The following is a 27038-nucleotide window of genomic DNA, read 5'->3' as shown; positions in this document are numbered from 1 at the left end:
CTTACCTGAGACAGCAGAGATCCGCGAATGGTGTAAAACCTGACGAGAATCATCACAGACACGTGGAGGAAAGCACAACAAGCCATTGCTGTTGTCCTAGACGTAGACAGCATACATTTGTACAGATTTAATGTCTAAAGTTTGCTCTGTTTGGTTTCCTATGTTTTTTTAATGCTGGATATCACACCCTGTGTCCATTTCCTCACCTTAGATGCGTCTGCTAAGTCTCTGGTCCCTGCTTCTCCCACGTTGTTTGGGCCGTGCGTCTCCAGTGGGGCTAGGCCTTTGCTAACCACCACTCTGCTGTCCTTCAGAAGGGCTGCTTGCCACACAGTGTTCCTGAATATATCCATGGACACAGCCCTGGCATCTAGCCTATTAGCCACGAACTCGTGGCTCTTCATACAAGTAATATATGTGCCCTTTCACTGAATCCCAAGTTTCGGTTACCCCCTCCCATATATTTGATGACACAGCAAAACCCTCATTATGAAGCATCATGCTATGATATAGATTCCATTGTGCTTTGAATCAGAGCCTGTCCTGGTAGACATGGTGATATATAACATCTCTTCTTTCCAGAGCATAAAAGAAGAATAACACAAGGGTTTATGCCTCTCTCTCGCTGCTACCATAACAGCAGGATTCTGTGAAGTTTTGTAATTAGCTGGTCTGCATGCCTCTTGTTTCCCCATTTCTAATTGATTCTGCACCAGGAGTAGTTGCTCTGAGATGCAAATCTGCCTCACCCCTACCTGGAGCTCTATCACTGAACCAGCCAGGGGCTCGCGCAGGGAATGTAGATGAGCCCAGGGGGCCCGGAAGGCCCGCCCGTCAGAGCCCTGCGCCGAGGAGACCCTCAGGAGAGGGGTGCCTGCAGTGAGCCCTCGCTCCAGCTGGTTGTTGCCAGATCACAGGGTTTAAGAAGAGCGAAACGTCTGACAGCTAATCACAAACTGTTTGAAATGCTGTGAAGATCCTCCAGGGCGCATCTGTAAGCTTGTCCTTCCCGTTTGTCCCGGGCACGGCCTTTAGGGCCCGGACCGTGCCAACCTCGGCCTGACTCTCCACCTTCACCTCCTACCACCAATTCATCCTCCAAGACCAAACTGCATGGGCTTCTGCAGTGCGCCAGGCCAGTCCACACCCTCATACCCATGGCTTGCCGTTCCCTCTGCGCAGAATACCCTCCCTGCCACCGTTAGCCTAGAGGCCGCATGCTCAGCCTTCAGAGCTCGCGTCTGATGTCGCCCCAGGGAGCTTTCCTCACCACCCCTGCCGTTCTCAGATGGCCCCGTGTCCGCTGTGCTCAGGCGTGAACACGGAGGCGCTCGACTCCCTCCCAGTCAGCCTGCCACGTCGGTGAGACCGCGTGTCCCGGCAGCTCCGGCTTCTACATACACCTCGGATCCACTCAGTGCTCCCTGTCTCCACTGCCAGCTCTCTGCTCTCCGCCACTTTAACTCTCACCTGAGAATTCCTTTCACCTTTTAACTTCCCTCTTCCCAGCCCCACTTAATACCTTATCCTCCCACTTAACTGCCCTCCAGTAACTGCCCACTGCTCCTCTCCTGGGAGCCACGCCCTGCCCACTGGCCTGCACAGCCCTGCACGGCCTGTTCCACCTGCTCCCCAGGGCCCTCCCGGTCCGTCCACGCTCTCACCCGCTGAGCTCCAGCCCGCTGCCTCCGCTCAGTTCCTCAAACTCTCCAGAACCAGACCTTCATACACGCTGTTTCTCGTACTGGAACTCTCTCTTCCCTCCACTCAGAGCCTGGCCAGCTGGCTCCTTACCAGCCTTTTCGTCTCAAGTTCAACGTCACACCTTCACAGTTTTCACTAACCCCTCTGTACCTAAGCACGACCCCAGCTCGTTCTCCATCACTGCCCTTTATTCATTTCCCTCAGGACCCTCATTCCAAGTTGTAATTAGATATCTTTCTACACACTCTTCCTGACAGGCTGTGCCCACAGACTGTAAACTGTGAGAGCTGGGACCACGGGGTCGTATTCCCAGGGCCCAGCACAGAGCCTGACCTGGGGTTGGTGCTCAGACATTGGGAGGACCAATTAGCAGCTGAACTCTTTAGTGTATCTCTTCGGATCCTGAACAGTCTTTGCGATTGCCCACATCCGTGGGCTTGTCCCCCGTTTCCTTACTTGTTTATCTTCTGTTAGACTGTGAGCTCCTTGGGGGCAGGGACCGTCCTCATGTCTGTGCACTCAGCCCCTGGCACACAGTATTGATGCCCGTGGATTTAGATCAGTTGATTGTCAGCCTGCTTTGGCACAGGTAAGGAGGAACAGATCCTCTAGCTAGTTTTACCATGTGAGTATTGCATGCCTCAAATTACACATTTCTGATATTTGCATATTTATCATTCAATTCTCTGTAGTAATGACATTTATTATGGAACCAAAAGTCATCGTAAAATGGCACCCCTTTACAAGGAACTGACCATTCAGACATCCTCCCCGTTTGACCCTCGCGTTTTCACAGGTGGATCATCCTTCTGATGGTCCAGTCGCAGTTGGTTGCGAAGTAATTTCATTAAGTCAATGAAAGTGATTTTGGAGAACTTCGCAGATGTCATGCAAAGCCATGGACGGTAAGGGGTTTGTTACGTTAAGTGAGGAGAAAACTACTGATCAGAATGATGACATAAGTGCTTCAGAAGGTAACGATTTGTGTATCAAAAGGTTGAGAGGCCTCGGGAAAACTGATGGAGTCCTCAAATATTTTGTAAAAATTCCTTTTTTATGATAGGACTAGGAAAGGCAAACATGAAATGAAAGATAGATACCATATTGTGCCAGCATATGGTTTTATCAAAAGAATCACAGTCAAGTTATCGATCAACTCTGACTCAGTGTTCATTCAGGAAACTAGCTCCTGGTTGCAATAATAAACCTAAGTTTTTTCTAATATCAGATAAAATGAAACTCATTTTCATAATTTTTTTCTCAAGATAGAGCCTTTGTCAAACCTTTTCATTCCTATTTGCTATCCTAAATGAATTCGTTTTAAGTGATCTTTTCCCACCAATCACCCTTCACTAACAGGGACTCCTGCAGAAGCATGGAGACAGACCCAGCCCCTGCTCAGACGTGCACCTCAAGTCCATATCAGAAATGCACCGTAACTGTAGCAGCAGCATTTCAGTTACTTGCCATCTGTCTGTGATCATGTAAAAGAAAGCTTCTAACCAAAGTCTAACAGACTCTGCATCCAGTCCTTGAAGATTTATGTCCCTGAATCTTACTGTGCTTTCTCCTAATGACTGTTTCTAGAGGGCAGAGCACCAGGAAGACACGGACTCATCCACTGTCACAGGAGCCACAGAGGAGTTGTTCTCGTGTCTGAAATCAGGAAAACGTGTAGTGGCTTAATATCTAGAGCCAGGGTCCACACTGTGGCCCACAGGCCAAATCCAGCTTGCTTCCCGTTTTATCAGAACACAGCCATGCTTATTTGTTTACATATTGTCTACGGCTACTTTCACACTTCCGTAATAGAGCTGAGGAGTTGCGACAGAGATCATATGACCCACAAAGCCCCAAATGTTTACTGCCTACCCCCTTCCAGAAGAAGTTTGCCAACCGCTGATCTAGAGCCAGATTGGGAGCAGAGCTGTGCGGATGTCCTGTTAGTCTCTTTTTAAGCTGCCACCTTCTTTCTTTACACCAAAAGGACATGGAAAGAGTTTCAGTGTCAGTAATGGTGGAGTGGCTTGTAACAGACTAACCCTCCCACAGATAACTATTATGTGTAAAGTCTGGACAAAACATTAAACAACTCTCTGAAGGTACTGCCAAGCAACCAGATGCAGTTGGGGACTGAAGAGGGAATGACATTGAGTGAGACTCACATTTTCATGGCTTTTCCCCAGAGGGCACTCCCCAGACCATGCAGCACAGGGTAGCTAGGACTCCAGCAGAAAGACTGTCTCTTTAGCTTGCAGTGTTTGAGGACGGAGTGCAAGGTTGCTAGAGCAGCTGGGAAAGAAGGAGGCAAATCCCAGAAAAGATGGATCCAACAAGGAGGGAAGCCCCAAAAATCTGCTTGTAAATTCCCTTCAAGGCTTTGCTTAACCCCCAAATTGTGAATGCACAGGGGCGACACTAAGAAACCCAAGAGAAACCAACGGCTGGAGGGGTGACAAGACAGAGCGGAGATTCGGCTGCTGCTCATCACAGGAAAAGGAGAGTTTGGAGTCCAGTCCTGCCCTGTTAGAGGGGGTTGATAAACACGTTGGGCTTCCTTTGAAACTTCCGAAGCGCCATGTCTGAAGAGTAGAGACCCAAGTAGACCCACCCTAACCATGTGTAAAACCAATCTCAGGGTGATTAGCCAGTGTTTTAACACTCTTCAGAGAAGATAATGGAAACCAGATGGTCTAGAAATGTTCAAAGATTTAAAGGAAAAGTAGTCTTTTTTTTTTTAGGAAAAGTAGTCATAATCTACTTAACTACAGATGGGGAATCTTACACAGAATGGCAACTAATAATCAGACGGAAATGCTAAAACTGAAAACTGTAATAGTTAAGATGAAAAGTCCACTGGATAAGTGACAAAACAGAAGAACAGAGTGGAAGAATAGGAACATAGTACCATAGGGACAAATTCAAACAATCTAACATATGTGTAACTTGAGACCCAGAAGTTGTAAAAAAGGGGGGAAGGAGACAGAAAGAAAAGATATTTTGAGAAATAATGGCTGAAAATTTCCCAAATTTTGGTGGAATATATCAACTCGCAAATCCAAAAGTTTAGCAAACTCGTAGGTACAAAGAAAACCACATCTAATTCCATCATAATCAAACTGCTGAAAACCAAAGTTAAAGAGACAGATCTTGAAAGCAGCCAGAGATAATAGTATAGACACATTATGTGTGGGACACAACAGTATGAATGAGGGCCAGCTTCCCACAGAGTCAGTGGAGGCCAGGAGACAGTGGAGCAGTGTATCTTTAAAGTGCCAAAATTATCCATCTGCCAAAATTATCTTTAAAATATGAAGTCAAAGTCATGACACCATTAGCAGAAGAAAAGCAGAGAGAATTTAGCAGCAGCGGTCCCAGAAAGGTTCTCAGGCTAGAGGAAATGACACCAGATGGTAACTCAGATCCATAGGAAGAAATAATAACCACTAGAAACAGTAAATATAAAAATCTGTCTTTTTTCTTCTTATTTAAGAGACTACTGGCTATTTAATGCAAAAGTTATAATATTGGATTGTGTGGCTTATCACATAGATTTAAAATATTTGACAGTAGCACAAAGGACAGTGGGATAAAAAAAACCTTGTAAGGTTCTGATCTTTTACATGAGGTGGTGCATTTTAAACTCTAAGTCAACTGTGAGGAATGATATTGTAGTTACAAGAGCAGCCACTTAAAAAGTAATCCAGGAAGGTATAACTAAAAAGCCAATGGACAAATTACTAAGTTAAAATTGAATACTAAAAAATAGTTAATGCAAAAGAAGGGAAGAAAGGAAGAACAGGTTGGTTTTTTTTTTAATGGAACAAATATAAAGCAAACAGCAAAATGGTAGAACTAATATTAGTAAAAACCAAATATATTGGTAAGTACATTAAATGTAAAGGAACTAAACATTCCACTTAAAAGGCAGAGGTTGTCAGATTGGATCAAAAGTCAGGATCTAACAATGTGCTGGTTATAAAAGGATTACCTTAAATGTAAACCCAGACATTGCTTGAAAATAAGAGAATGGAAGAGGATATTCTATGCAGATCTTAAGCAAGAGAAAACCGTTGCGGTTATATCAATATCAATAAATATCAATAAAATAGACTTGGATATTCAAGGATAAAGAAGGGGCATGAAAAGAGGAGCATTAGGGAACTTTCCATGTTGATACAAACGTTTTATATCTCGGTGGGATGGTGTTTATGTGGTTGTATACCTACACATTTGTTGTTTTACCGAAACTTAAGACCTTTTATCAAACTTAAGATCTTTGCACTTCTCTAAATGAATTTTACCTTACAAATTTAAATGCAAAAAACAAAACAAAGCCAAAGAACCAACAATCTTGTAAAGCATGTTGCCAGAATAATGCATCAAAAATGAAAGCTAATATTGCCTTTGCTCCTGTGACTCTCACCCCTTGGAAGACAATCCAGAGTCTTTTCTACCTAATAATCTAGTTTCCTTAAAGTTGCTTACAGGCTCTATTATTGTTTTTTTTTTTCTCCTCTAATACTTAACATATTTTATCGGAAGTTATCAGGCTTTGACCCCAGAAGCAAGGATCTTTCTCATTGAGACTAGTAAAACTTCACATGGATGGTCATCTGGGTTTGGCATTTAGTTTGACCTCCTCCTGCACCTAAACAGTTCTTATTCCCTTATTCCCCACTTCTGGCTTACTACAGTGTGCCAGGTGCCTGGCCCAGAGATAAAACGGGGTACTGAACAGACATGCTCTCTTCCTCATGGAGTTTACAGTCATAATTTCACTTTCATTTATAAAACTCAAATTAGCATGAAAGTTTAAAAGCCAAAGGTTAAATCATTGGGTAAGAAGTTGTGGAGTCTGTAATTCTGTATATGGAATGTATTCAGATGCTCACTTCTGATGACAGTTCTTACCTGTGTTTTGCGGGGAAGCCACAGAACAGAGAGCCAGAGGAGAGTCCAGTGGTATCTCTCACATCATATGTAGGGGTCAGGTTTCAAAGTCAGGGTGTAAGACAAAGGTCAAGCGTAGGTAAGAGTCTTGTCTTTCAACACTGGCATCACATTCACTGAGCAAGGTGCTCACACAGATGCCCAGGAACCAGGGTTGACTGGGGAGAGAGCTTCCCATTTTCCATCTCACACTCTATCAAGAGAAATGGCCCACTGAATCAGCCTCGCTGTTTAAATTGTTATTCCTCTCCCTTTCCTTCTCTTCCCTCCCTATTGTATTGGAGCAGGGAGGTGATTGGTGGGAAGGAGCCCTGCACACACTGTTAAATTCATGTAAATGAAATGAGATCTGTACCTGCATTTGGGAACTGCCACGTGTGTGGAAGATATCAAAAAAGCGAGTTACAAGCCCATCCAAGTCGTGAATGTAAATGTGTACTCATTTCTGTAGCACAATCAGCATTTAGATTACAGGGTTATCTTTTCAACACCCAAATGCAGCCACTTCTCTGGAGAACTATTTACAGCATTATTTTTATCTCTTTGATAGTTTGGGAAGCCAAAGTTTAAAGGACTATTAAACAAATGAATTTGGGAATTATAACATTGAGTTCAACTAAAAATCCTTTTTAGCTGAAACAATTGTTTATAGCACCATATTTAATTCCTATAAAACTGTATTCTAAACTACCTTCTGAGAGACATTTCAGTGTTACATTAAAAGTTTTTGCCTTTGGTAATTATTGGTTCATTTGCTTTAAAGCATCATGTCATCTTCTTTGGCTTAAGAGAAAGATTACCTTTTGTGCAGGGATAATGGGCTTAAAAGTCTAGTAAAAAACATATTTAACCAGTTTTCCCAATTTTGTTGTTTATTTTTCCCTCTTTGCAGTTTCGTGCCTTAGCGCCAATGTACTATCGCGGCTCGGCTGCAGCTATAATTGTTTATGATATCACAAAAGAAGTAAGACTTACATACCGTTTTCTTTAGACTATTTTGAAAACTCTGTTTTGGTTGCTTAGATCTCCAGTTGCTTTCCTCCTCTGTGTTACAGGAGACATTTTCAACATTAAAGAATTGGGTAAAAGAGCTTCGACAACACGGCCCACCCAATATTGTAGTTGCCATTGCAGGAAATAAGTGTGATCTTATCGACGTAAGGTAAGTTATTAGAACAGGAGATTACAGTGCTGATTATGTGTTCCTTTTCTTACAGAGCAATATCCAATATAAGAATCTTGCTTTTATTTTATCTCTGACGTTGAAAAATTCCTTTTTGTTGTTTGGTTGGAGTCCTGAAGTTTCAAACTAAAATTTAAGAGTTCAGACATTTGGAGCTAATTAGATTATATATCGAGACAGGTGTGTAATTTATTTAAACGTCATTTGCATCATACTTGACATTATCTGGGATTAGTGTAGCCCTCAGCTCTCATGACATAGGATACCTGAATGGGGAAGGATATTTTAAGGAAAGCACGTTTATTGGCAATTTCTCTGGACCACTTCCACGATTCCCCAAGCAAGGGCTCTACTTTGAGGGGAAGAGAAACCCCGGTGATTCTCTGGCCATTCCATTGGATGCATTGCTAGTAGTCCCGAGTTCTTTTCTGTTCTCTTCTGTTTTCTTTAACCGTAGAAGGGGTGTAATTGGGAGGACCACGGTGTCAGGGCTCATTCACCAGCCATTCGTGACATCCTTTATCATCATAAATCTGGTTAATTACTGGGTAGGTGGGGATCACATTAAGCTCTTGATGGGCAGAATTTCTGATTTGCAATTCGTTGCCTTCCAGAGAGGTCATGGAGAGAGATGCTAAGGACTACGCCGACTCCATCCATGCAATTTTTGTAGAGACCAGCGCAAAAAACGCGATAAACATAAACGAACTCTTTATAGAAATTAGTGAGTATCTCTGTGCCTTATGGGTTTCCTCTGTGCAGAGCAACTTAAAACAGAATTATCTTGCCGAGTAGAATTTTCTCCTTACGTAGAGTGGTCTAGTCTCTGATACTGTTCTCAGTGGAATGAGATTTGAGAATTTAAGAGTGACGGTGGGTTTTCATATCATGCTGTAAGTGCTGGAGAGCTGCTGCCTGATGACTGTAGCCCTTCTAGAAAGAATGTTGCTACTGAATAAATAATGTGCAGGGCCTAGAGGTCCTAGAAGCCGTCATCTCTCCCTCTTTCTCTCTTTAAATGTGTTTCAATTAGTTGTCCAGAGTCATTGAAAATGAACAAAATAAATAAAGGGAAATTAAATGTGTGTGTAATTCCACTATAAGAAAGCCCTCAAAAATTAATACTAGGCACTCGCTAGTGAAACGTAAGACCACTTTTTCCCACCCTTCCTCTTTCCCTTTCCCTTTCCAGAAGTGTTAATAGGATGACACTAGATAGGAGAGAGGCTGCTGCGTACCTTTGGGATCCTCTACAGATTGTATCTGTTTATTCATTTCATTCAAATTCATCAGTATATTCATTGAGAGCTGTTCCAGGCTCGGGGGAGACAGCGGCGAACAAGATGGGGTCTGCCCCTGCTGTCCTGGGGTGCACGTTCCACTGTGGGAGAGACAGTGAACACACAAATAAGTGAGGTCCTTTCAGATGATGAGCAGTGATAGGAAGAAGATAACGTAGGGTGAAGTGAAAGGGTTTCTGCAGGTGGTCGGGGAAGGCTTCTCTGAGAAGGTGATACTGGAGCTGAGACCTGACAGATCAGGTGTGCAGAGCCCTGGGGTTCATGTTAACTGAACAGGTCAGACTTCCCGTTGGAGGACAGGAGAAAGCCAGCAAAGCACAGTGAACTTATTCATTCAGATCCATCCTTTGGGGGAGGCCTGAGAGAAGTGGAAGGGCCCTTGGCCAACATGTAGAGGAAGGGCCACCGGGGCCAGGCAGGGTCGGCCCAACAGAGGAGCAGGCCCGGGGCAAGCGCCGAGACCTGGGGGGCTGCAGAAAGCCCTGGTGACCCTGACAGCTGGCAAGGGCAGGCCCAGCTCCAGCAGGTGGACCGCACTGGGATTTAGGCCCTTGGCTGCTCAATTGTTGGGGTTATTTTCGGTGTTGTTTTTATTTTTTGATGTTTTCAGTTTGTTCTGAGAACCAGAGATCTGAATTTTATGTAACGTGTCACACTGTTTAAATCTGGCCACTTATTCACATATTTTCAGGACCCTGTGCAGGCGTGCCAGGCGCATCTGCTGCCTGGGGTGGCTGGTAGAGGCCGGTGTGCACGCTCCAGTCCAACCCCTGCCTGCCAGCGTTGAAGAGTCATGATATTATCGTCTTCCTAGGTTGTAAATAGCAGTTACCCAGCATTCTTGAAAGGCAGCGTGAAGCCAGTCGGGAATTTTTCACAGTTCAAGCTAAAATATCTAAGTGTGTGGTGTCATGAGTGCTAAAATTATCACTATTTCTTTAAAGTGTTCTTTACTCCAGCAGTATTAAAAAAACAGGAAGGTGGTGAACTATACCAATAATGAAAATTCCTGTATAAAAACTAGCCTGTACATACTCATTTTGACTGTGAAAAATAAAAAATATATGTTCAAAAAGATTAGAAAAATTTAAAGAGATGTAAATTGAGTTTATTATTTACTGGGGTGTTGTAAAATTGCATTAGCACAGTGCCTGCTTTGCTAGCTTTTAAAGTCTAGTATACATGCTGGAAAGTGCTCATATCAGAAGTGTAAAGCTCCAGGCGTGTTCACGGCCTGAGTAGACTCCTGTAATCGGCACTCACTTCAAGACCCAGCGGCGCCCCACAGCCTTTCCCCCCCTCCCCACCCCCAGGGAAGCACCATCCTGACCACTAGCTCTTCTTGTTTTGCCTGTTTTTACATTTCATGCTTTTTAAAACATACTGGGTTTACTCTCCCGTGTGTGGCGTCTTTAGCTCTACATCACGTTTGGTAGATTCGTCCACATCAGCGCGCGATTCACCCTCATCGCCATAGAGTGTGTGGCTAGGGCGGGCGCGGTGAGGAATACCCACAGTGTGGATAGGCGTTTGGGTAGTTATGTCCAGTTTCGAGCTGTGAGAAGTAGAACCTCTGTGAACATTCTGCTTCATGTCCAACATGTCCACGACAGGTACACATTTTTCTTGGGTCTGTTTATACCCAGGAGAAGAATGGCTGAGTCTTCAGGTATGCGTGCTTTGAGCACAAGTTTACTGTCAAACAGTCTTCAGGGTGGTTATATTGGCACGGACACCAGTGGGGTCTGCGAACCCCAGTCACTCCGACGCGGAGGGGCAGTGTAGTGACCTGCACCTATGGCAGTGAATGAAGTCAAGCACCTTTCCAGTATCTGTTTACATTTTTATGATATCTAGATATCCTCTTTTGTGTAGTTTTGCCTATTTTTCTGTTGGGTTTATCTGCCTTTATCTTAGTATTTATAGTTTATTTTGACTATGAGTCCGTTGTTGATTATGTCTATTGGAGAGATGCACTGTGTGCCTTGACTTTCATTTTTTTTTTAATTTATTTATTTATTTATTTATTTATTTATTTTTGGCTGTGTTGGGTCTTTGTTGCTGCGCACAGGCTTTCTCTAGTTGCAGCGAGCGGGGGCTACTATTCGTTGCGGTGTGCAGGCTTCTCATTTCAGTGGCTTCTCTTGTTGCGGAGCATGGGCTCTAGGCGCGCAGGCTTCAGTAGTTGTGGCATGTGGGCTCAGTAGTTGTGGCTCGTGGGCTCTAGAGCGCAGCCTCAGTAGTTGTGGCGCATGAGCTTAGTTGCTCCGCGGCACATGGGATCTTCCCAGACCAGGGCTCGAACCTGTGTCCCCTGCATTGGCAGGCGGATTCTTAACCACTGTGCCACCAGGAAAGTCCCTTGACTTTCATTTTTGAATCAACTCCTTTAGTAACTTGGAGCTTTTAATCTTAATGTAATCCAATTTATCCTTATTTTCCCTTACGGTTAGCATTTTGGGGCTCCTGTTTAAGAAATCCTTGCATATTCTCAGGTCACGAAGGTGTTCTCCTCTGCTTTCTTCTAAAAATATTTCAGAGATGGCTCTGTAATACCAGCTGTGTTTTCAGTATCCATTTATTGAGAAATAAGTAATGACAAGAAGAGTCAGTAAAGCTTTTAAATAAATGTGCACTGTATTCACAGCAGCGCATATAGGCATTTGAAAGTGCTTGTAGGACATACTGGAGGACGCTTCCTAGCCATGCGGGCACCGTGCTGTGTACTGCCCTCTCCCTCCCCAACCCCAGATTTGCAGGCTGCTGGATGTGCCAGAGGCTTCAGGCTGGGCGCCAGAGGCTTCAGGCTGGGCACCCGAGGCTTCAGGCTGGGCACCCGAGGACCTGAGAGTTGGCAGATTCCCACTCAGCCTCATTAATGCCAAAGATGCAGGTGTCAGTTCGTTCCATGTTTTCAAAATACCTCAGTGCCAGGTGCTATGCTAAAGAGATACTGGAAACATAAAGCTGGAGATCTCTTCCCTTGAAGAGCTTTGGGCCTGATTAGAGGGAGATAATGGAGATAGTTGCGTAAACAAATGTGTAGTAAGGTGCTTCTGGCTCCTGACTTGATTTTAGCATCTGAGATACTGGACAGAGTTAGGAAGTGGGAGGGTGTCAGGAAGCCTTTGTACAGGAAGCAGCCCGTGAGTTACCAGTGAGGTAGGTGGGTGGGTGATTTAAGGTTGCTCTCGAAATTGACATTATGAGTCACAGAGCAGTAAAGTGAAGCCTGTTCATTCTCATGCATTGTTGGTAGGAGAATGAAGTGGCACAGCCTCTTCAGAGAGCAATTTGGCAGCATCTGTCAAAATTGAAATTGCACGTCCTTCTTGCATTTGTGCTAGATAGACACTGGGAATACAGTGTCGGTGTCAGATAAATACCCAGGAGTAGAATCGCGTGACCCGGCTCTTCCACGCCTGTTAATTTATCCCACACATGCACTCATGGGTTTACAAACACAGTCTTTGCATTGTTTTTAATAACATCAAAATATTGGAAACAGACTTAAATATCTATCAATAGGGGATAAAGAACGGTACATCCACACAACGCGGTATCACAGAGCTATTTAAAAGAACGCTCTGGTGGAGCAATCCCCAGGATATATTAAGTGAAACAGTATTTGCTTCTGCCCTGGTTTTAAGAGCGTGTGTGTACTGTGCATGTCTGCACACACCTGTCTCTGGAAGGTGGCCTCTGCCACGACACAGAGGGACTGGCACATTCTGATGCAATTTTTTTAACATGTAATTTTTTTTAGTTAAAAAAAATGTGTACTAAATGCCATGTGATACCCTTCTTTGGACCCTGGAACAGAAACAGGACATTAGTGGGAAAACTGATGGCATCTGACAAAAGTCTGGAGTCGGGTTGATAGTGATGTTCCAGTGTCGAGTTCTTCATTTTGCCAAATCCCATGGTAATGCTATAATATACCAAAATCAGAGGAAACTGGGTGAGGGGGATACAGCAGTGCTCTGTGTTATCTTTGCAACTTTTCTGTAAATCTAAAAGTCTTCCAAAATTAGAAGTTTTTTCAACTTTTTTAATTTTAATGAAAACTGTCAAATTGCATCTGCGAAATGGTTGTGTCTGGGAATGAACAGATTGAGAAAGTGAAAGCTCATTCCCTTCCCTCCCCTCCTGTCCTCTTGGTTCAGGTCGAAGAATTCCATCCACTGACGCCAACCCGCCTTCCGGTGGAAAGGGCTTCAAACTCCGAAGACAGCCTTCGGAGCCGAAACGGAGCTGCTGCTGACTTGAGCCTCGGCCTCCAGGCTCAACGGTGAAGTAGGTGGTCCTGAGGGTTAGCGGGAGGGCTGGGGCCCTGTCGCCAGGGGTCGCCTCGCCGGTCTTGGATCTTCTTCGGGCAACAAGGATTCACAGGAATTGACCGGTTCTGTTTCCTCTTTGGAGACTGCAGCAATAATATTTCAGTCTGTGGACTTCTCTTCTGTAAAGAATCTCTGGTGTACAAAGGGACTACTACATCATTGGCTTTTGACCTTGCTGAGAAGGCGTGTATAATTGTATGGATGGTAGGATTAAATTGTTGAGTAGTTTTGTAATCAAGATTTTATGTAACATTTGTAAAGGGAAAATTAGCACTTTTGTGGTTCTTAAGGGAAAAAAAAGATCTTGTGGAGATTATCATTTCCTTGGTTTCCCATTGATACCAATGATACCATTTTCTTGGTATCGTTTAGAATGTGGTCAGTTGTCATAAATGGAGGGATGGCAATTATTATTATTTGAAGCTAAAATGGGTTATTTATAGGGCTGATGGAGATGGTTTCCCCCCTGCCGTCTCTAAAGCACTTTCCGCTGGGTACATCAGCCCAGGACACGCACAGTAAACTCCCAGCCGCAGGTCCACGCCTCACCCTGGGTTTGCATCTGGACCCGGTCACGTGCGTGTCACCAGGCACATTATTGGCACCTTTTTCAGGAAGCTGTCACGATCAAGGTGGTGGTGGTGGTAGAGAAGCTGCCTGGAATAAATTGAATTGCAGATGATTATAAACTGACTAGCAGTGGTTTACAAAGAGAAGAAGAGAGAAAGTAAAGAAAGTGGTATAAATGCTGTCAATTTTTTATTTAACCGAGATATTTTGGTGGGGGAGACAATGATCTGTTGCTTAGCGTATGTAAAGTTGTAGTCTATATTTACGAGACCATTGCTTACAGATTATAAATTATGTAAATACATTAACAAATTCTGTGTTTCATTCAACACTCCATCTCCTCTCGCACTGTGCCCGCCCGTTTCTCAGCCTGTGCACAGGAGGCTCCTTGAAGCACGCTGACATGGTGCAAAAGCTTAGAGCGCGAGGCTTGCGATCGGTCAGGACTTCTCTGCCTTCCCTCCCGCCACCCCCGCCCCTCCAGTCCCATCTGGAAATCATCATGAAGAGGTATGCCACTTTGACAAGCCTGACTAGCCCTTCCTAGCTTCGGGGCAAAAGATTAAGGTCCCGAGCTCTCCGCATTTACCTACCTGGTCTTGGGGGTAAGTTTCTTTTAGCTTTTACAGCAACCTCAGGCCAACTGTTTCGAGAGAGCTTTCCTTGTTAACAATTTAGCCTGCCTTTCCGTTTCCCTTGTTTTCCCTGCCTCTGTTAGTGGTTAACGGCTCTCTTCCCTCAGGGAGCCTGCTGAGGTTTTTAATGTAATCTAAAAATAAAGCATGAAGTGAAGTTGGTGAAAATTTGTTCCTGGGCTAATTTGGCACCCTTCCAACCTGAGTATTGTACGGGAAGGAAATGTACAAGATTAAATAGGAAATGAAACAGTTTGAATTTCAAACCAAATTGTGCTTTCAGAGCTATCCTTAAACTGAACAGTTGAAACTTTTAAAAATAATGGTTATTTCTTTGTGCCCCCCCACTTGATACGGTTAGATTGTAATGGGAAAATTATAACTCAGATTAAGTAAAAAACGATTCCCTTTCCCCTGGTGTATGTCTTAAGCATTTGGAATTGCTTATTCTCTTATCGAAATCATATAGAAGGAATGTAGGTAGTGAAAATTCTAATGTTGTTTTGTTTAAAATACGTGTGGACTCTGTGCCCCTGCAGCATCTAGCTTGCTTCCCAGCGTGAAATTAGCAAGCTTTCAGAGAGAACGCGTGATTCCAAGGGCTGGGCTCTTTACACCTGAAGGTGGTTTGGCTTTGTTTCATATATTTCCAAATGGATCGGGCCATCAGGCCACTGCCCTGGTTTGTCCCTAACATTCCCACTGCTGGGCCTCTATCTCCATGACAACAACACAAAACAAAGGTTGCTGGATTCACGAAGAGGCGATGCGTGTGTGGCCCTTTCCGTCTTTTTTCACCAAAAGATGACACAAATCTGTGCCCTTCACATGTTTTCAACCAAAGCTGTCAGTCAGCTGTGGATGATTTCATGGTGTCTGGGTGCACAGGGAAAGGCGTAGCGCCTCGGTGCCTCTCTTATCGGTAAGGCCTCCGAACACCTCTCGTCCTGTTGTGACACTTACTGCACGGAGCCCAGAACGGGTCCATCCTTCAGCCCTCCGCAGCCGCTTTCTCATCCTGATTTCTCGTTCTCCTTCCCATGTGTTCCTCATGCGTTTCAGGGCCTCTCTTGCTCTCATTTTCCTCAGTCTGTCTCAGAAATTGCCATGTCTCTGTTTCTCACGTGGTGTCTTTTTAATGCTTAACAATAACAACTACACGTTGCTCTCTCAGAATTCAGAATTCATACTTGATGAGAACAGGGGAAAAATGTTTTCAGTTATCTTGTTTGCTTCTCAAATGCAAAGATGAATATTAAAGTCAGAAAGAGTGTTTTATTTTGGGCCCACTTTGGATTATTCACCTGACTAAACGGTGATCTAGTACACGTTTTATATATTCTTTATTCTTATTTCTTATTATGAGAAAATGCTAGATTGTAAAAGAATTGAGTCATAGCCCATCTATAAAAATCTTTTGGTTCTCTTATGACGCAGGGACATCTTTAAAAACTTTGGGGACTGAAAAGAGAAAAATCATTAATTAGCTGCAAGTGTATATTGATTCCTCTCAGAGAAATGGAAATCAGCTCTTTGCAGGTGTCCAATCTTAGTAACCATTGGTCTTAAGAACTCTCCTTTCACATAAGTGTTTTTCTGATTCTGTGATAACTCATTAACTGTCATTTGGTGATTAAAAGAACATAAAGTATGAGTATGATTAAGTGTCCTTCATTTTAAACTCTCTTTAATAAGTGATTAGGGAGAAGTACCTATTGCAGGCCCTTCTGGTTCCAAATGAAACCTCCATCACCTGCTTTTCAGCCACAGGCCACGTTCTACACACAGCGAAGGAAAGGTTTGATTCCTTTAGAATAACACACTTCCTGGTCGCCTGTGTGTGATTTTGTTTGAGGTGCCTGCCTCCCGTTGTACACAGGCTTCCTGGATTCCTCCCCACGTCTGAGAGGATTGACCCTCCTATATTGGAGGCCCGACCTCCTCTAAGTGGGCTGGTGTCCTTCTTGAGGTTATCGGGTTTTATTATTTCTAAATATATAAAAAGGGAAAGAAAACCACATTTAATTTCAGAACTTCTCTTTATGTTTTGTGTTTATTTCTTTTCTATTCTCAAGAAGGAAAATAGGTCTAGGAGACCTTCTAAATTAAACTCTGGGAGATAGAATAATGAAAATGTCCTCAGATGACGATTCCATGGCTTTCCTGGAGGCGTCAAACCAGCATATCTGTACTGTTATGTCATTGTGTTAAAATGGGCAGATTTAATTCAGACTACACTGCACTAATTGGCATGTCAGCCTCAGAGCTTGAAAAGGCATTTGTTCACTGTTATATGCATCTTTTCATAGGCTGAGAGTAAGTTGCAAAAGAGGTTGTATAAATTCTTATAAGCATTTTTTCACTTGTTTTTTTCAGAACACGCTGAGAACATGATTCATGGCCCCTTAGTGTATAAGAAATATGCACACAGTAATGTTAGATATGTGACAGACGAGCCCCCTACACATTCGGATGTCTTTGCAAGAACCTGTATAAGTAATGAGAAAATCCTTTCCTTCTGGGGAAAAGTTATTAGAATCCCCTTAACTCTGATCTATACTAGGTACCTGCTATAGAACATCTGGGGGGGAAATGACAGCCCACAGACTCAGGCTGGCTCTTCTCTGTCAACTCATTAGGCTGCAAATGTTCCTCCTGTCTCTGTAATGAAAGTTAAACAACAGTGATAAGCTAGAGAGTGGAAACCTGTAAAAATTCTTCATTATTTAAATTTGTTTTAAAGGGACTATAGCAGCATGACTTGTTTGACTGCAAGAGATCGTCTGCGTCTTAACAGTTAATATTTTTTAAAAGAAGAAGCAAAGTGTACCTTCAAGGGTCAGGCTGTGACTATATACCTGCCCTCAGCTTGGTCCATCAGAAATTTTTAAATGATTCAAGGTAATGCTTAGGAGATGTGTTTTAACTCCTGTGGTACTATGATTCAAACAAACAAACAAAAAAACAGTCCAAGCACCAGATTTATCCAGGAGACAAACATGATAACTGTATAGTTTTAGCAAAGGGAGATGGAGGTGGAATTTAGCCTTGGACTGAAAGAAATGACCTCTGCCCATTTCTCTTGACAGCAGAGTTACTTGTCTTGACTTCCAGTAATAGAAATCCAGGCAATGTGGTTATCCAGTTTTCATGAAATATTAATGGAATTCTGGGGCATTTGTCCTGTTTTATGTGCAAATGAAAGTCTAAAAAAAAATCAGGAGGGTATTACATTTTTCAGGAGCCTCCACTTTTTCAGTCCAAGAGAATGATAAGTGAGCAACCTGTTATTGATGAAGTTTCATTAGGCATAATGAAGAAAGGGAATAAATAGAACCAAGAATCTCCATCTTTCTCAGTTTGTCCTTCAGGATTCTCCTAGCATGTAAGGAAAATGATTTACTTCCCAAATCTAGAAGGACTTCCAGTGGCATAGATCAACTTTGATTTTTGGTCTGTACCATCAGAAATAACTAATATCTGTGTTCTTTCCTCTTAGAGTATAATCAGTTCCAGATAGGCTAGAATTGTTTGTGGCTTTCAAACAAAAGATTCAGAAGATTATTGAAAAGAAAAATCCAAAATCTTCCATCTTTTCCTTTCATTACCTTGAACATTTTAGATAGATAGTAAGATTAGGATGTGTCATCAGTAGATACTAGAATTGAAACCATGGAGTCTTAACGAATTAAACAGAAATTTTAAAAAATTCATGGCCAGTTCATTTTCAGATTGGTGTGCATGGTCCTGGCATCCAGTGCCTCATCAAAATGCTTCATAATTGAAACAAACAAGATTCTAGATAGCTTTCCACGAACAGGAATTCAAGTGCCAGGAATTCAGCCAGTTAATGGGAAATCCTCAGATAGGAATGATTTTTTGAAAGAGCCTTCTATAATTGGCAGTTTTAAACTGTAGACCTTAATCACCTCCTTAATCCTGCAAAAGAAAATGCTCCGGTTTTGATGCAACTTCTTGATTCAGGAACTTTTTCGTGTTTCCAGAAGCAAATTGTTTAAAGCGGTGCTTCAGAGGAAATCATCTTTAAAACAGCATTTCACACACAGGGCTGACAATCTTTACTCAGAGTTGCAATTATCCGGGAAACTCCCCATCTTATGTCACGGAGAAAAGCCGAGCACCCCTTCTTCCCCAGGGCAAGCACAGCGCCCACTGAGCACCAGCTGGCGTGGCACAGGCCGGGGGGCGGGGTGGAGCACGCCCCCTCCCACTTCAGGAATCGTCAGCACCCAGCAGCGTGTGACATCAATTGGAGCTTAACCCTTAATTCATCGTTATTAATTTTTTCATGAAATTTATACTTGAATAATCAGTTTCACCCACTGGAAAATGTTGAAAGTGGGGCTTAGATGTGTGTACCTCCGCTGACTGCCTATGCGGTTATTACCTAGTTTAGGAAACTTTCTTAATGTGGCTCATGCACGTGATGTCCAAGTGACTGGTCGATTCAGTGTGGGGAAAATTAGCAGCAGCTGGCCAGTCAGAGCAACTGATCGGTGGCTCCGTTTCTTAAACCGTTTGTTGTATTGTGTAGACGGAGCTTTATTGCCCTGGAAAAGATTTTTTTTTTTTTTAACTCTCATCCAGCCACTCAGTCTTTCCATCGTCTCACTTTATGAGTCACTCACATAATTGTCAATCATGCCTCGGACCTTCTTAAGAACAGACGTCTTGCCTTCTCTGTGATCGAAGCCGACTTCTTGGCCTTATTTCTCTTCTTCTCATTTTGCTGTGGGCTCTCCCTTAAAGACGCAGGGCACCAGCTGCCTCAGCGCGTGTGACATGCCTTCCCGTGCCGCCTTACCTGGTCGCACCAGTAAGGTTTGCCCACCGCATCCGACAGGGAAAGCAACAGGCAACCAGTACTGTCAGATAACACAAAGGCTAATTTTAGGGGCAGAAGTCCAGTATTTCCAACGAGGAAAAGGGCAGTACTAGCTTACAGTGGCAACATGACTGCGGAACAAAATGTTTCTTACCGCCGGCGATGAGGCAGTTTAAGTGTCAGCACCTCGCTTAGTTTGTAATAGAACGTTTGTGAAAGTGTGTAAAACCCCAAGTCTGAAGTCTTGAAGAGAAATGGCTGTGGAGATGAGCCTAGACATTTAAAAAAAAAAAAAAAAAAAAGCTAAGCCGTTGTACCAGCAATTCTTATTTCTCCTAAGAATGTCATGCCTTTTCAAGACCTGATGCAAGGAGTAAGATATTTGTGCCTTTCTATAATAGCGTCTATTATGAAAAAAATCAAATTAAGTTGCTTACAGATTAGGCCGCCTTGTTGTACTATAAACAGCCCAAATTTATAGCCGTGGCTTCCCTGCATGATGCATCGCTTAATTACCTGTGATGAAATATTGTAATGATGGTTTGCCAAGCTTAAATGGATGTTTGAAGACTTTATTTTTGCAGTCTTAACCTTGGGCTGGACCTAAGTCTATATATAAACCGTATGATGTCTGTATTGTTTGTAGATGCTGATGAAAGAAAACTTGATCTTTTGATCTTTGTTGTAAGATTTTTCTTTTTACATTTAGGCTGGTAGTAGATGGTTTGCAATGGTGGTTGATTTGGCATACTTTTAAACTATATTGTTTTAGCTTGAATATTCTATACTAAACTTTTATAGAGTATAACATGCTAAGTCACTACAAAATTTGTTGTATTGTAAGGAGAGTGTAAACATTTTGTTAATAAAATGCTATGTTTACAGATATTTGTATTTGCCTTTCAAGTGGTTTTTCTTTGTGATAGTCTTCATCACACGTTTGTCTTAACCAAATCTCCCGGAGTCATTTTAAAATGATTTTTGAAAACTGGAATGCCAGAACTTGGATAGCTGTAGTGTCTGGTGAGCAGCGCGGTATTTGTATCCATCACTCCAGCTCCCAGCAGCTCTCTCTTAGACAACTCCTTGCTGTCCGTGTCCTTGCAGAGATCAGATGGGGAACGATGATGCAGGCAGGCCTGCAAAGCCTCCAGCGAGCGTTTGGAGGGAATGTTGCTTCCCTACCTCGTGAGCAAAAAGTTTCACACCATCTTCTGTTATCTGGTGGATTTCGTCAGCGATGCCAGCATTTCCATACAGTGTGGACTTCAGCCCTGGACTCCCTCAGTCCGTGCATTGCCCACAGAAGCACAGCTTCACACATTCGTTTTCCCTTTGATATCCCTCTGCAAGAGAAGCACAGTTGTCTGTATGCTATGGTTGCGTTGACAGGACAGATGTGTTCTAACGAGGGAACCAGAGAGAGCAGCGAAGTCTGGAGATGGACAGACTTGGGTTTGAGCTTCAGCTTAACCCCTTTCTAGGCTGGGTGGCCTTAGACAAAGTTGTTAACCTCTCTGAGTTTCGTGGTCTTCATCTGTAAAATGGGAAGATAATAGAGCACCAACCACATGTGGCTATTTGGGAGAGATAGCTACATAACTGGCATTCAGCACAACACTGACAAAGAGTAAGTGCTCGCATATAACTTGTTTTTAAAGCCATCTCCCTGATCATCTTTATCTGTTCCAGTTAAAATAACTATTGGTCATTAGTTTGGTTTTTTGTTTGTTGTCATTTCTTTTTTTTTGAAACGTAACATACAGAAAGTTCCATAAATCTTGTGTACACCTCAATACATTTTCACAAAGGAGACATACCCACGTAACTACCCCTCAGCAGCCCAAACAGCAGGACATCATCACATCCCAGAAGCTCCGCCTTGTACCTCTCTGGAGGAGATTAATTTTGAACTTTACCATACATACCATTTGGAACCGTAGTGTATGTACTCCTGGGTCTGGCTTCTTTTCATTCAACACGGGCTGTAATATTCACATTCATTCTCACTGCTCTGTCGTATTCCACCGTGTGAATAAACTACTGTTTATCCGTTCTGCATTGATAAGCGTTGGGTTGTCTCCAGATTTTTGCCATTACGAATGTACCACAACAAACATTCTTACACGTGTCTTTGGTGTCCGTATACAGATTTCTGCTGGACATATACCAGGGAGTGGAATTACTGAGTCATGGGAGAGAGATATATTTGTAGATTGGTTTATTCATTTTTGCTTCAGCAGATGCAGTTTTCCTAACGTGGCATATCACTAGAACTCCCACCCACAGCATATAAGAATTGCAGTTGCACAGCACCCTTGCCAACACGTGATATATTCTTCATTTTAGCCGTTCTTGCAGGGGGTAGTGGTATCATACGGTGGAATTTGCATTTTCCGATTCGATGTGTGTTTCTTAGTCCATATCCTCCAGTGTTACAGTACGTACACCCACAGCTAGAGCTGCGTGTGTGGGGAGATGAAGGGGATGATGCGAGGTATGGTGAGGACCCCCAAACCCAGGGTCAACTCCCAGGCCCTTTATCTGGCTACTGGAGAAGATAAACCAGAAAAAGCCATAGGTGAGGTTGAAAGGTGAACCAAAACCTGGGGGGAGGGGGGGAATGTTTGCTGCATATATGATGGAATGGATTACTATCTAAGTCTGCTAAGAGTGTCCAGAAAGCAGAAAGAACCACCCTCAAGAAAGGAAATAAAAGGACCCATTACATGAAAAGACAACTCACAAGAAAGAAAATACACATAGCAAATTAACAGATTAAAGAGGATAAACTACACTAACGCACATCCAAACCAGTGAACTAGTGTTTGGCCTGTTGGTGAGAGGGAAGCACACCAAGCCCTCTGGGGGGGGGACCCCTCCCTTGGTCCGCATCTAAAGGCATCACCGCCTGGAGATACTGTAGAAGGATTCACACAAAGAATAGTCTTTGCAGCCTTGCTTATAACTTCTGGAAGAGGAGCATAAAGGAAACAAAACTGTCACATACAAATTAACATGGAAAGGTGCGCCCAATATATTGAGTGAAAAAGATCAGAATGTGTGTAGAGTATGAGTCTATTTGTATAAAACAAATTATGCACATACACACATTTATATGTGTGCATGCTTTCAGAATCTCCTCCCTGAGGAGAGAGGCTTGGATACAGAGCTGTTACCTTTTTTTCACTTTCTGCTTTATCTGTACTTCTATAGTTTTAAAATTTTTTTACTGTGTGTTAGGTGTGGATTTTTTCTTATTAAAAAAAATTCATGGGGACTTCCTGGTGGTGCAGTGGTGAAGACTCCATGCTCCCAATGCAGGGGGCCGAGGTTCGATCCCTGGTCCAGGAACTAGATCCCACATGCATGCCGCAACTAAGAGTTCACATGCCACAACTAAGGAGCCTGCCTGCTGCAACTAAGACCCAACACAACCAAATAAATAAATAAATATTCTTTTTAAAAAGTCATGAACTCCTGCACCCTAATTCACTCTTCAGATTCTTCATGAAAACTGGCTCAATACATACACTGAAGTTGCATTGGTCTTATTTTTCCTTTTTAAAACACACACACAGGGACTTCCCTGATGGCGCAGTGGTTAAGAATCCACCTGCCATTGCAGGGGACACGGGTTCGAGCCCTGGTCCGGGAAGATCCCACATGCCGCAGAGCTACTAAGCCCGTGCGCCACAACTACTGAGCCTGCGCTCTAGATCCTGCGAGCCACAACTACGGAACCCATGTGCCAGAACTGCTGAAGCCCGCGTGGCTGGAGCCCACAACAAGAGAAGCCACGGCAATGAGAAGCCCGCGCACTGCAACGAAGAGTAGCCCCCGCTCGCTGCAACTAGAGAAAGCCCGCACACGGCAACGAAGACGCAATGCGGTCAAAAATAAATAAATAAATTAAAATAAATTTTAAAAAAATAAAACACACACACACACACACACACACACACACACACACACACACTCCTTCAATTTGGTTAGTAAAAAGCTTAGAGCCGGATTGGGGCAAGTGTTTAGAAGTTTACAGTCCACATTTATTTTGATATCTTTTCAAGCTGCCCTAAATCCTCCTAGAAGAAAGGGTGGTGGGGAGAGTATCAATAAATATATGTTACGAAGAAGAATATTAGACTATCACCTGTCAAAATAGTACCATTACAGAAGCCAGTCTCATTTATAGATGCCAAGAAAAAGAGAAGACTGTCAAAAGGGAAGAAACAAATTAGCACACACCTGAAACAAACAGGGATGTTTTAAATGCAGACACAAAACAACTGGGCTTTATTTTTCCACAAGCAACTGGCTGTTGCCTTAGAGCATATAAGAACTAAATCATGGACCCAGGTTTCTAAGCAACCTTAATGTTTATTGCAGGGTTTTTTTTTTCCTTTAGAACTTAAGAACTAGATTTCCATTAAGATGGCATATTATAAAAATAAAATGCAAAGCCTTTAAAATTTTCCAGTTGTTTGGCTTATAATAACACTAGCCAAAAACATGATTCTCCACTGAAAATGTCAGTGTTGGTTGGGAAGTCAAGCATCATCAGCCTTCTAGGATTTACCAAGAGTATTAAATTATCAGTTCTCTTTATACCCTTTCTGAGAGACTGCTGGAGCTTGTAAGGGAGAAGAAAGGAAAAAAAGACTTTACAGCTAACACCTTGTCAAAATGAATCACTGTGTTAGTAATGATTTTAATCAGACCTCTGGTCACTTAGATTTTTTATTTTCAGCGTAACCTTTCAGCATCTTCCAGAAAACAATGTAAGAATGCAGAGATCACCTTTTAAGATGTGTTCATAAAGCTGATATAACCACAGGTATCACTGTTAAAGGGGTGGGAAACAGGACAAGAGGGTCAGAATTCTCTTTATTAATACACAGTGTAGAATATTATTACCTTCAGGCTTCTGTTAAATAAAATATATGGAAAACATAATGGGAAAGCTACCAAGGCTCCACTCCATTAGAGAAAGGTCACTTTTAAGAAGAAAATTGTAGGGTTGTGAATATAAGTTGTGAGGTTAATGCACAGTATTAGGGCACAGAATCCATACGCGTGGTATACTATCATCAACATTAGAATTTCAATCAGCTGCTCCAGCGATGGGGTCAGGTCACATCTTCTTTGCATATAAATGGAACACATCATAGTTTTTGAAAAAAGTGAAAAAAAACAAAGGAAAAAATGAGCAGACGCTACAGCAATGACATAGGAGATCTTTACCACCAGGGTGATATGAGGTCTGAATCACCGGTTATGAATACACGGAGCCATCAAATCATAAAAGATCCCACTAAGAATGTTTTGCTTGAATGTTTTAAATTTTATTTTTATGCTTTTTATGTCCAATGTGATAACCCCATGTTAGAGAAGTAGGATCCCTGTGGGTTTTCTTTCCCTGGTCTTAAATTACTTCTCCCCAAACGCATCTCCTTCTGAATGTAATAGGAGATGGGAACATGGGTAGGTAAGCGGCAGTTTTTATAAATGGGCTGTTAACAACCTCGCGGTGCTGAAAGGACAGCCTCTTATGGTACAAATATGGAGATGATTATTGTGTGTATCAAATTACCACCACCCCCCAACCTAAAAAAAAAACCAAAAAAAAACCTCAGCCACCTTGCATGGAAGACCAACCTGGAAAGGCTCCTTGGCTTTAGCTGGATTAAAATGATGTACAGGCTTAAGGGATCCGGTAATCTTGAAGAGAGAGCATTTCAAGACGTGGAGTAAAATTACATGTACTTAGGCTCTTCTCTAAACTGAACGACTCCGGGCTCATTTTTCCAAAGGGTGCTCTAAGGCCAACCAGAAGACATTTAGTATTTTGCCGACTCAGTGACTGCTTAAACTTTGGCTACCTCCTCTGCAAGTCAACGTGTGATTTTATTTGCTAAATGATAATGATGCCGACTTCATGGGGCTACTGTGAATAGCTAATGATGGCAAGCCGCCAGGCTCTATAAATCAATATTATTAATCGCACCAATAATAAACATACAAATTCCATTATTAGCCCTAGCATCCGACAGCCTGTTACAAAAACCACACACATTGAGTACCTGCTTTTTTTCACCAAGGTTCCTTTGGGGACTTCTTTCTTGTGTCTATATTACAGGCTAAAAAATATAAGAGTTTGTCTTTGTTTTTCATAATGCTGTAGTTTAAATAAAAATACACCCACACATGCCTGTGAGTACACACACAAACACAAAATGGAGCAAAGGCAATGACTTAAATTGCAAAGTACCATGAGAAAAAGACAAAAGATGTCTGGCAGCCACAGCTGCAGAATAGCACAGGACGAGAAGGGTTTGGACCGGAGAACTCTGAGGCTTGGGGTGGGGCGGTAGGGGATGGACAAGAACAGCTGAAGGGGCAGAGTGCCTGTGCCCATGGGCACTGCTGCCCACAGCTGCGGCCAGACAAGTGCCACCCCTTCCCCTCCCAGGTACCAGCTTGCAGAGGCTGATCCATCATCATCTATTATTTGTATCGTCAAATGTTAAAACACTCCTGCCACTGCAAAGCCCTACATCTCAGACACGGAGGAGTAAATAGATGAAAAATCACGACAGGGTTTTATGACCCCTATCACACACCATACGTTATCACAACACAAATACATTAGGACCTCACGAGGGAATTAATCTTCTGAGAGATAAAGCTGGTGATACCTTTCCCATGGGAGGAAATAACAGCAGGTATCTACTACATGCCCCTTTTTCTAATTGCTGTGAATGAAGAATCGCCTGCTTTTATTGAACAAAAGACGGGGGGATAGGGGATGCCTTCACCAAGTTACAAACTGATGATGAAGAGCCAGTTTTTAATGCCCTGTTTCCTGGGTGTGCTGTATTTGGGGTGAGAGGGATTTACCTATGCGATGAACTCATTTCCTTCACAATGTACCAAAAAACTCTCCCTGCAATAAGTAAAATCTCCAGGAACATAACAGCTCCCAAGCCCACACAGCATCCAAGCCTCCCAGATGCAACACAAGAGACCGGGAGAGCTGTCTGAAATGCCACCCTCGTGGTCATAGCTAATATTTTACTGAGGAATTACCATGTGCCAGGCACAGGGCACTAAGAACTTTACTTGCATTCGTTCACTGCATCCTCCCCAAACCTTAGAGAGGGAAACTCTGATTATTCCCCACGTTACAGAGGAGGCGTGGGCAGGGAAGGAAAAGCAGCTCCTGGCAGCCAGGAGCTGGCCTGGCACTCACAGCTGGTCCTGATGCCCTCTCTCCTGTTGAACAGAAGTGCCCAGCACACCAGCATCCCACAGGGCCGCTCCGTGACCAGGGTGGGTCGAGACAATAACAAGACCCCTCCGTCATCCTTCTGAGCCCAGACAAAACAAGGACATTGTCCAAACCCCCCAAACTGACCTCTCCCAGCTAATCTGAGAGATGGGTAGGCTTTGCCAGCTGGTTGCAGCTGTGAGCTGCCTCTGCTCTGCCCTCCCTTGCGTCTAACC

At 43.1% G+C, this 27038-nt stretch overlaps 1 protein-coding gene across 2 annotated transcripts in view; it reads left to right on the top strand.

The window, feature by feature from the left end:
* RAB22A (RAB22A, member RAS oncogene family) overlaps positions 1 to 20420 on the top strand; it is a 52665-nt gene extending 32245 nt beyond the window's left edge. The window contains exons 4-8 of one of the 2 annotated variants that reach the window (XM_059896163.1): positions 7550 to 7621; positions 7713 to 7819; positions 8455 to 8564; positions 13308 to 13437; positions 14421 to 20420. In XM_059896163.1, coding sequence (XP_059752146.1) covers positions 7550 to 7621; positions 7713 to 7819; positions 8455 to 8564; positions 13308 to 13405 — 387 coding nt within the window. In that variant the 3' untranslated portion in view covers positions 13406 to 13437; positions 14421 to 20420. Of the gene's footprint in view, positions 1 to 7549; positions 7622 to 7712; positions 7820 to 8454; positions 8565 to 13307 lie in introns of both variants that reach the window. The other variant, XM_059896162.1, reaches the window with a different exon arrangement.
* The last annotated feature ends 6618 nt before the right edge of the window (positions 20421 to 27038 follow it).

Source organism: Balaenoptera ricei, chromosome 15, assembly GCF_028023285.1.
Source record: "Balaenoptera ricei isolate mBalRic1 chromosome 15, mBalRic1.hap2, whole genome shotgun sequence".
Taxonomy (NCBI): domain Eukaryota; kingdom Metazoa; phylum Chordata; class Mammalia; order Artiodactyla; family Balaenopteridae; genus Balaenoptera; species Balaenoptera ricei.
The sequence above is the reverse complement of the archived record's forward strand: the minus strand, read 5'-3'. Positions and strand labels throughout refer to the sequence as shown.